This window comes from Urocampus carinirostris, chromosome 16 (genome assembly GCF_059441175.1).
Source record: "Urocampus carinirostris isolate Australia breed hairy pipefish chromosome 16, RoL_Ucar_1.0, whole genome shotgun sequence".
Lineage (NCBI taxonomy): Eukaryota > Metazoa > Chordata > Actinopteri > Syngnathiformes > Syngnathidae > Urocampus > Urocampus carinirostris.
Window position 1 is genome coordinate 10,211,896 of NC_142364.1, and position 11,406 is coordinate 10,223,301.

An 11,406-nucleotide genomic window follows, 5' to 3' on the forward strand; every position below is an offset into this window, starting at 1 on the left:
GTTGTAGCTTGGATTTTAGTACTTTCTTTTCTCTCTTTCTGTTTTTTCTCTCTTTCACTTCTTTCTTCTCTCTGCTTCTCTCTTTCTTGTCTATTCTTTCTCTCTCTCTCTCTTTCTCTTCTCTCTTCTATTAGGTAGTCTTTCTCTCTATCTCTTTCTATTCTTTTTGCTTTCTCTTTGTTTTCCCTTTCTTCTCCCTCCCATTTTCTTCTCTCTGTTTCTCTCTTTCTTGTCTATTCTCTTGCTTTCTCTTCTCTCTTTCTTCTCTTCTATCTTCTCTTAGATCACTTCTCTCCCTTCCTTTTTCCATTATGTCGTTTTTTTCTACCTTATATTTGACCTTTTCTTTCTCTTGAATGTTCTGTCTCTCAATTGTCCTCTTCTCTCTCTCTCTCTCTCTCACTCTCTCTCTGTCTTCTCACTTCTTTGTCTTAACTGTATTCATTTTCTCTCTTCTCTTCTATCACTCTGTATCTTATTCTCATCTCTTCTTGCTCTTGCCTTCTCTTCCCTTGGATTGTCTCTCTCCTCTCTCTCTCTCTCTCTCCTCTCTTCCTTCTTCTCTTAGATTGTTTCTTTCTCTCACACACAATTGTCTCCTCTTTTCCTCTCCTCTCTTTTCTCTTCTCTTTTCTCTTCTCTCTCCTATCTCTTTCCTCTCTTCCATCATCTGTTAATTTGTTTCTCTCTCTCTCTCTCTCTCTCTCGCTTTCTCTTCCCACTTCTCTCCATTAATTGTATTCCTTTTCTTCTTCTATCCCACCTTCTCTTCTATTGGATTTTCTCTTTATATATCTCCTCCCTTACCCTCCATCTTTTCTTTTTATCTCTTCTCTTCAATGTCTTCCCACTTCTCTCTCTGTCTTCCCATTTCTCTCTCTTGATTGTGTTCCTTTTCTCCTTTCTCTTTACTTTCACTGTCACTCTCTTTTTCACCTCTTCTCTCTCGCCTTTTCTTCTCTTGAATTCTCTCTCTCTGCTCTCTTCCATTTTCTCTTTGATTGTTTCCTACTCTCTTTTCTTTTCTCCCTCTCTCTATCTTCTGTTTGATCGTCTTATTGTATCTCTCCGATTGCCCATTTTCTCATAGATTGTCTCTTCTCTTCCATCTTCTCTCAGATTGTCTTTCTTTCTCTCTCACTTTCTGTTCCATCTTCTGTTAGGTCGTCTCTCTCAGTCACACCTGGTCTCTTCTCTCTCCCTCGTTCTCTTTATTTCTCCATATTCTCATTTAGTGTTTTTTCAACCTTTGAATTATTCATAGAAGATGTCAGTGCCGGTTCTGTACACTAAATTACTCACTGGGCGAGAATATTGTTATTATTACCTTAATTCTTCTTTTTTTTTGCATATGTGCCTCTCGTTTTATGTTTATTGAGCGGCAATCTAATTTTATTATGTATTTGTTTTATGATCTGATGCTATTTTATGACTTATTAAAAAAATATGCTGTGCTTTTGCGGGGCTTGGAACGGATTAGCGCATTTACATATAAAATGCGTCTCGACTTACATTTTCAGGATACAAAGCTGTTCCCAGACTTAAAGAGATTCTTCAGTAGAGGTACCACTGTATAGAGACAATTTTATTTTAACTGAATGCCCTGCGATTGGCTGGCAACCAGTTCAGGGTGTCCCCGGCCCACTGATTGCTGGGATGGGCTCCAGCACCCCCGCGACCCTACTGAGGATAAAAGGTGCAGCTGATGAGATGAGATGAATGAACAAAACATAAAAAAACAACCTTTCCGACAGGAATTAACAGATTACCAGGGTGCTGAGTGGGGTGACAAGCAAATTCATAAGGGGGGCCGTGGCCACCTCTGGGCACCCTTGGTGGCGGCACTGTAAGTATCAATATGTAATATGGTTATTCAATTACAAGATAGGGTGTAAGAGAAAGAGTTAAACTGAAAGATTAAGAGAGAGAGGGGGGAGAGGTGGGGCCTTTTGAAGGGAGTCGGTTATTAGAGCCGTTCCGTTCTTGAACGACCCATTCCTAGCATTTCGGACCTCCGGGGCTTCCATACAAGAGGCAACTTGTTGCGCACTTGAGGATTTTTCTCGCCATCTTTTTTCCATCCCGTCAAGTTATCAGTGAGGCAGCCTCACCCTTTGCCTCACCCCAACTCGCGCGAGAAGCCAGCGAGACCTTCAGGTTTCAGCGGGAAGCATGGCGGGAATTCTGGCCCCGTGGGCGTCTATTTTGTCGGCGCTGTCCTGGTTCCTTTTAGCCTCCGGAGCCCCCGCTGAGTTCTGCGGGGAAACGAGCACCCTGCTGCGGCCGCTCCCCAGCCCGCTGCCGCCGATGACGGACTGCTTGCGGGAGTGCACCGAGATCACCTTCGCCAGGAAAGTGCTGCTGAGGGACGGGTGCAATATACGCATGCAGGACTCCGATAAAGGTAAGCGGGATGGGGGCAAGGGAGGGGGCTTCCTTTGGGGGTTCAAAGTTTCAGTTTGGGGTTAAAAGGGGTCAGGTTGGGGTTTTTTAAGGACAATGCGCCCGAAATGTGGCTTGGAGGGGCACCTGCAGGCTGCACAATGTCACTACAGTAGATCCCCGGGGTACTTATGGCAGGAATGGGCCAAATTTCTAGTCACGGGGCCTGAAATCCTTATTTGGCCCTATACAGTCTTAAATCTGATACTTTGGGCCAGGAGCAATGTTCCCTGTAATTTTCCTTACGTGTCTGAGCGTTCACACAAAGTCGGTGAGCAACGCTTGAAACAACGGTGAGCAACAGCAATCCCAAGTGTGGCAACTAAGTCATTATCAAACATGTCCAAAACGTGACATCAAGTTACATTTTGCTGAGTTTCCGGCAATGCAAAATGATTTTTCTCTTTTGAATGAATTGACTCATGTACTATTGCAAAGGTTGTACGGCCTACAAACGTCGTTTTATCTTACAATTCAATCACAAGATATCCATTTCTTTTTATTTCCTGATCTATTTTGTCGCATAATATTAACATTTCTGGGGGCTTATTGAGTCGGTTGTAAGATACAGAACTGTACTTAATCACATTTTTTTTAGTGGAAGTTCAATGTTGGCAACAAGATTCACTTGATATAGTTGGAAATTATTTGATTGCAACACAAACTTTTTCTTCTTTTCTCCGTGTTTATTTTTACTTTTTTGTTACTTTTTTCTTCTTGTTCTCTATTTACTTTTTTCCATACCTTTCTTTCCTTTCTTTTTTCTGGCTTTTTTTCTAAATTTTACCTTCTTTTTTTCTCTTCCTTTTGTTTTTTTTCTCAGCTTTGCACTACTTTTTTATTTTGGTATTTTTTTCTTTTTTGTTCTATTCCCCACTTCCTTTAAGTCATGTTGTGCTTAATTTTAGATAATATTTGGTCATGTTGGGATTAAAGAAGCAAAAACAACCTGAAGAGCCGTTTAGGACCCTTTTAGTGAGCCGAGCCGAAGAAGCCGGTTCTCTACTAACTTTACTCAACTTCGTTCTACTTCGACTCGACTTCAAAATACGGCATTTAGGACACAACGTCAGGGGAACCCGTGTATTTTTACCTTCATGCACTGTAACTTTGACTTAAGTCGCTTCTTAATTAGTACTTTTGAGCCCTCATTTTTGTGCGCTGGCTCGATTTTCTTGTGCGCTGAGAATGTGCGAGCAGTGCGCAATTGCGCACGAGTGCAGCTTAGGGGGAACACTGGCCAGGAGTGTTACCAGGGGGCGCAAGGGACACGGTTTGCCCACCCAGAGAAAAGTGGATGTAGTAGTGAAGGCCAAGGTTACCTCTCGTCTTTCACGGTCTTTGAGCATCGCTTGATACGAGTAACATCAAAATCCCAAGTGTGGCAACTAAATCCTTATCAAACAGGTCGAAAAACCTGAGATCGAAATTGCTTCACATCTTTGCCGGGTTTCCGGTAACGTTATGCACCAAATGACTTTTGGGGGACGAATAAGGCTAAAAAGGAAAAAGGACAACAATAAAAAAAAAAATCAAAAGGCAAAAACAGAGAGATAATAAGAAAAAAGGAATAAAAAAAGATGAAATAGGTAAAAGGCCAGAAAAAATAAGAAAAAATATGCTGGACAGGAGAAAAAAGTACTATCGCAGCGTAGTCTGCGCCGAAGGTCAATACGACAATATCCTTCTTGTTTGCAATATTTTGTGACATTATTACGAAAGAACTTCGCTTGCACTTTGTTATGAACCTATTTATTTAAGACAAAAATGGCAGTCAGAAGGAGCTTCAACTCCGTAAGTAACTGATGGAGGGAGACAAATTTGAGGTGGAATATTGTTGGTATGGGACACAGGCTCTGACCTTTTTATTATTTCATAGATTTCATCAAACCATCATACATCACACAGTGAAATAAAATGTGTTGAAGAATAAGCTTATATACATACAGTATATATATATATATATATATATATATATATATATATATAAAGTAATCAACAACATGTGAAAAGAAACCACATTTTCTTTTAATATTGTGTTAACAACTAATTAAGAAGTAGGCGTTGTAAAAATATTGCCCCCCCCTGAGTTAATACTTTGTACAACCTCCTTTTACTGCGATCACAACCATAAGTCTTTTTCTGTATGTTTCTGAGTACAAAATAGTATTCTGTATGCATATTTCATATTTCTTGATAATCACAAGCTTTGTTTTTATAGTCATCATGTTTTTGCTTTTCCCTTTAGCATCAATACAAGCCTTGAGACCCAAAGCGAATAAATGCAGTACCAAAAACCAGAGTATTTTATCACCTACTTGCAAAGTCTTTACAATGCACAAGAGATTGTGAATTATTGGAGAGAAAGGCATTGTGGGAAGTAGTTTAGCCAATAGCGTATGTGCATTTTCATGATGCAAACCATTAACAAAGCAGTATTTTATTTTTGACGTCGACCAATAGCTGACAGGTATCACAGGAACACTCAATAAGAAAGATTATATGCAAAGTTTGAATTTATACATTTTTTGAGCATGTTATTTTTTTTTTAAGTTGTATAGTGGGGAAAATGCTGTAGAGAGGGGTAAAAATGTTTTAAGGAGGGGTCGCAGTATCCCAGAAGTCTATTGTACCCTTGTCTCCTACTGTTTAACCATCAACCTTAAATCCATGTCATAAACTTAGGCCATGTTATAACAATTTTGGACTGTCCCTTTCACCAGGAGACCTCGGAGAATTCTGTTGGTCCACCCAAATCAAGTGCAACGTAGGCGAGAGCTTCCGGCACGCCTTTGTGGTTCTACCCACCACCCCGCAACCCGTGGAAGTGAGGTGGGCCGGGGCCGCTCTGCACCCGCACCAAGACTCCATCACTCTATCTGATTCCTGCGGCCCCCGCTTTGACGTCAGCGAGCATTTTGGCCCCGGCAGGAGCGCCGACTCCTTCTGCGTGGAGGTCCTGGGACAGCCCGTCTTGAGGTGTCCCCCCTACCTGGTTACGTTCTGGGAGAGGAGTCCGAATCTGAAGTGAAATAAAGGGGGAGTCTGCATTTTAACTGCACCCAACTTTGCAACGCACTTACTCATGGGGTACCACAAGGCTCTATGCTTGGTCCTAAAGCATTCATCAAATATATCAACAATATCTGCTGTGTCTGTCAAGCCGCAGTCGTTTAAGGCAGTGGTCGGCAAAATTTTCTGTACCACAGACCGGTTTAATGTCCGACCTTATTCTCACGGCCCGGCCTTCTAAAAACATTAGTAATAATAATAACAAGCCTTAAATCCACTGTCTTGTCCCTAGACCACTAGGGATCTAGATTACTGGTTCTCAACTGGTTTAACTTTAGGACCCACCATTCCACACTAATGACAAGCTGTGACCCAAATTCAGAAAGCATTTACACTTCTCAGATTTATCCAGTAGAATATTTTCACCTTTTTTTCTTCTTTTTTTTCCAAAAAATGAGATGACCAGCAAAACCAAGGATACTCTCATATAAGCCCTTCATCACATATATGAGACCCCCTGAAACAGCTTTAAAATAGCCACACACTGAAAGAATTTCAAAATATCAAACGAATAGTGAAGCTAAACATCCATAAATATTTAATTATGTGGTTAATACCGATTAACAAATTGGTTATAAGCGAAAAAAACAACTTTTTAAACCATTTACTATACCTTCTACCAGCGCTTCAATGGCAGACCCTCATACACCATTTTCGTATTTCCTTCTTTGACTCACGTTGATGTCACTGTTTCCCACTTTTCCTTCCCCTTATCACTAATTTCATCGGACCCGTTATTATGGGCGGAACAAGGAAATAAAACCAACAAAACTACAATAAAATGAGATGTGGTCCCTCTCAAACACGCCAATTGACTGAACAGGTTGAAGAGATCAAGCAGGGCATCATCTGCTGTTAAGGAGTGTAATTGACCCTTAGTTTTTTTCTTCCTAGCATTATTTTGCTAAGGTAGAGGCCCGCAACCCACTGAAAACAGGTCCGCGACCCACTTTTAGGCCCCGACCCACCAGCTGAGAAACACTGGTCTAGATGACATGGGAAAAGGCATTAGATTTGACCTCATCATCACACTATTCGTAACGATTGATCCTCCTTGTTTTATAACCTTATCTTCTCTGTTCCTTTATCTTCTTGGCTTTTTTACCTCAGTGTGAATGTGTGAACCTGGAGTGTCATGCCCAATTTCGTTGTCACAATATATTAACCCATTTTGTAACAATGACAACAAAGGTATATTCTATTCTATTCACGTGCGCCTTCCGTTAAATAAATCGTGAAAATAGTGTGATGCGAGATCAAATCGAATGCCTTTTCCTATGTCATCCAAAGCGCTCTCAATGCAGCGATTCGGGTTCGATTCCTGTTGTATTCACTGTTGAGCCAACGCGGTCGGCGGTATTTCTCGACCGATCAACCATTGCTCAAATACGATAATTAACCAGTGTAAATGCGGCCCAGTACTAGAGGACCCCTGACCCGGTACCGGTCCCCGACCCAGTTGTTGCCGACCACTGATTGTAAGAAAGCCAGGAGAGGTTGGTTTGTATTACTATTGATGTCACTTTAAATTTTAACTCTATGGATGCAGCTGTTTGTTCTGTTACATTTCTTGATTATAATAATAATAAAAAACTGATGCAAGTACCCAGTTGTAATCCTTTTGAGGTTATATCGAGATTGGGTGGTTGTATTTGCTTTAAAGCCCCTATTATCATGAACCAGGACAGGATCAGGACCCAAACGCGTGACGTTACTCACGCAAGCCTTTTATTTGACGGGAAATGGGGAGTCATGCACGTTAGGCAGCAGTCTGGCGTTAAATGATAGGAAGCCAGAGGCCGACGAGATCGATACCAATTGCCCGAGCAGATATCGGACACATGGGGTTGATACCGGACAGGACGGGACATACAGGACAAATAATGAAACAGGATATTGAAAGTAAACAGGACAAACTAGACGGGAACGAATACTGGAGAAAAAAAAAACAGGACAAAAAAAGACAGAAACATAACTGGAAACTGAAATTAAACAGGAAAAAATAAACGGGAAATACTGGACAGGAAATATCAATAGGAACAGGACTGAGTCGAAAACCACGTCTTGCGGCGCAGAGGTTTATTGACGGACTGACAAAGGAAAAATGAGAGCACTGAGCTTAAATAGCCAGCAAGCCAATCTGTCAATAAGCTGCAGCTGGTGCCACACGGCGTAACATGGTGGGGACCTAAATGGGGATTTTTATTGGGTAAAGAGATACAAATTTTTTGACCTATGATTTTTTTTTTACAATAGATAACATTGGTATGATAGTTCATGTTTTTTGCCTAGTATTCAAATCCACTAGGAGGCACTAGATATTACACACTGTCCCTTCAAAATAGATCCCAGTGTGGCCGCGTCCGCGCATCCCAACACAAAATACGATTTTAGAAAGATTCCTTTTCTATAAATGAATCTTCAAATTGGTTACTTCAGAATCCAAAGATACTTTTGAGATCGAAAATACATCCTTGCTACATTGTGAAAACACTAACTATATATAAATGAACAAAACATGAAAATATGAAGATGCTGGACATGTTGAAATACCAACTGTTTCTAACAACAAAACATGAAAGTCACAGGGAACACACTCATTGGTAGATTCAACAGAATGCCAGGATGACTAAATAATTGAATTTACAGCGTACACCCTAACTGAGGTAACAGAACAAAACATGAAAGTATGAAGACGTCGGATATGGTGAAATACCAACTGGTTCTAAAACAAAACCTGAAAGTCACAGGGAACATACTCATGGGTGGATAAAACAGAATGCTAGGAATGGAAACAATGAAATTTACGGCACACATACTAGCCGTAACTGTACAAAACATGATAGTATAAAGACTCTGGATATGGTGAAATACCAACTGGTTCTAACAACAAAACATGAAAGTCACAGGGGACACACTCATGGGTGGATTCAACAGAATACCAGGATGACGAAATAATTGAATTCACAGCGTACACCCTAACTCGCTGTAACAGAACAAAACATGAAAGTATGAAGACGTCGGATATGGTGAAATACCAACTGGTTCTAACAACATAACCTGAAAGTCACAGGGAACATACTTATGGGTGGATAAAACAGAATGCTAGGAATGTAAACAATGACATTTACGGCACACATACTAGCTGTAACTGTACAAAACATGATAGTATAAAGACGCTGAATATGGTGAAATACTTACTAGTTTAAACAACAAAAACCTGAAAGTCACAAGGGACACATTCATGGGTGGATTCAACAGAATGCCAGGATGATGAAATAATTGAATTTACAGCGTACACCCTAACTCGCTCTAACAGAACAAAACACGAAAGTATGAAGATGTCGGATATGGTGAAATACCAACTGGTTCTAACAACATAACCTGAAAGTCGCAGAGAACATACTCAAGGGTGGATTAAATAGAGTGCCAGGATATTAAACAATAAAATGTACGGAACACACACTAATTATCAATAACTGAATAAAACATGAAAGTACCAAGACGCCAGATATGGTGAAATACCAACTGTTTATAATGGAACAAAACCCACAAGTCACGGGGAAAATGCACATGTGGATAAAAACAATGAGACTTCCAGGATTATGAAACCATAAAATATATGGCACATACACTGACTAGCTGTAACCGAACAGAACATGAAAGTTAGACAATGCAGACTATGGTTGAATGCTAACAGGTTCTAACAGAAAAAAAAACACGAAAAAGGATGCAGCGAACATATTTATGGATAAAACAACCACATCATTTTACAACACCAGTCCCCTCTCACGGAACAAAACATGAAAGGAAGACACCACTAGGAACATTACTAGTGGACAGAACCACGAAAGTGCCATGAACCGAGACAATTACATGTTAAGCAGGCCCACTAACTGTAACAGAAAAAAATATGAAATACCGATCGGTTTTGAGGGTTAGGAAAACAGCAACCAGCTGTAACAGAACAAAACATGGAAGTTAGACGACAACCGAAACTTTTCCAAACGTGGAAATAAGAATGAGAGAGCTGTTACAAGGCAATAAAACATTATGCAGGCACACTAGCTGTAACTGAACAAAACATAAAGGTAAGAAATATAGGATATGTTGGAATACTAACTAGAATAAAAACAGATTATTGTAATATTTACATGTAGTATGTACTGTTTAACAGTGTGTGAGTTTGTGTGTTTGTACAAATCAGATTGCATGGATTTTATTTTTCCTTTAGAGTATTTTGTAAAAAATACTGAAGAAGTAGTTATTAGGGGGAAAAATATATATATATATATAATTTATTGTAATAAAAATATTCGGTAAAAATGCATAAATACGTTGATTTTTCTCAATTTCGTTCAGTATCATGGTTACACATTCTCATATAGATCCAGATATTCCGAAGTAAAAGTTGGAATACGTTGAAAAATATATACTTTTATTGAAATTATAATTGTATCCACGTTTTCTGGTCAACATCAACAAATGATAAGTGCGCACTCTAGCGTTTGAAATGAGTAAAGCACGATCGACTGGATTCTCTCTTGAATTCTTTATTGAACTGAATCAATAAAATAAAATACTATGATTTTTTTAAATACAGTGAGTATAGAAAAATGCCTATTACAACTAAATATTTATCCTGTGGATTCTTTGTATTACATTATCGTCAAACCATATTTAAAACAACATATACATCTAAAAAAATATAAATATTATGTATGTAACGGGTGTAATAATAACTTTTGTTTTATTGAAATTCCTGCTGAAATATGTTGTATAGTTTCTGTATAGGTGTCCTGCAATGATGAGTCCAACAGTGCCACCTGCTGGTATGTGGTAAGGTTTGGTTTGGCTTTAGACTTTGCGACAGGAAGGTGGGGTTTTTTGGCAATCTACCTTTTTTTTTTTTTCCGGATGATGAGGTTTTTATTATAGTTGCTGCAAATGAATGAGTCACAACACAACACGTGGTAAGCTTCTCTGCTGGCTTTGATCTCGTTGGCAGCTCGTTGTAGACTGCCAAAAACATATCAAAGAGCTTTCTTTTCAGTTTACATAAAATACATTCTTAGAATATCCACCATCACAATACATTTTCACATCCATTTTAACAAGATACTTTTAACAAGAGATCGTATCGTGTTTTTTTTAACGTTTACAATGAATTCAACATATTTTTCTTTAGTCTAAATTTTAACCAACATCATGCTTTTTATATATATGAGAAAATAGAAATAATAACAGGCAGCACGGTGGGGCAGTGGTTAGCGCATGTGCGGCACAGTTCTGAGGTCGTGGGAACCTCCTGCGTGGGTTCAAATCCAGCTCCCGGCCTTACTGTGCAGAGTTTGCATGTTCTCCCCGTGCTTGCGTGGGTTTCCTCCGGGCACTCCGGTTTCCTCCCACGTTCCAAAGTCATGCATTTCAGGTGAATTGGCCGGTCCAAATTGTCCCTAGGTATGACTGAGCGAATGAGTTGTCTGTCCCCGTGTGCCCTGCAATTGGCTGGCAACCAGTTCAGGGTGTCCCCTGCCCACTGCTTGATGATTGCTGGGATGGGCTCCAGCACTCCCGCGACCCTACTGAGGATAAGCGGTGCAGCTGATGAGATGAGCTGATGAGATGAGAAATAATAACAATAATGAGTATAAAAACGGGTACAATTAAAAAAAAAAAAGCAGGACACTTATACAGAAACTTTACAACATATTTCAGCAGGAATTTCAATAAAACAAAAGTGATTATTACACCCGTTACATGTATAACACGAAGATAATGTTACTTTACTGTATTCGTTTTTTACGCTTTATTAAACAAAACACAAAATCATTTACATAGAAAGTTTCTGAAGTAACATAAAAATAAAATTAAAAAATTAAAAATACCAAG

General features: G+C 39.5%; 1 protein-coding gene across 1 annotated transcript; it reads left to right on the plus strand.

Annotated features, from left to right (window-relative positions):
• Window positions 1-1,999: 1,999 nt before the first annotated feature.
• On the plus strand, window positions 2,000-7,119 carry LOC148350251 (uncharacterized). Its single transcript, XM_088319998.1, has 2 exons — window positions 2,000-2,404; window positions 5,166-7,119. The coding sequence occupies exons 1-2, from the start codon at window positions 2,173-2,175 to the stop codon at window positions 5,471-5,473; spliced, it is 540 nt and encodes a 179-aa protein (XP_088176124.1). The 5' UTR covers window positions 2,000-2,172; the 3' UTR covers window positions 5,474-7,119.
• The last annotated feature ends 4,287 nt before the right edge of the window (window positions 7,120-11,406 follow it).

Excerpts from the sequence above, each read along its gene's own strand:
- LOC148350251 (XM_088319998.1), top strand. The coding sequence starts at position 2,173 with ATGGCGGGAATTCTGGCCCCGTGGGCGTCTATTTTGTCGGCGCTGTCC. Across the intron at positions 2,405-5,165 it reads CATGCAGGACTCCGATAAAG|GAGACCTCGGAGAATTCTGT; the intron begins GTAAGCGGGATG and ends CCCTTTCACCAG.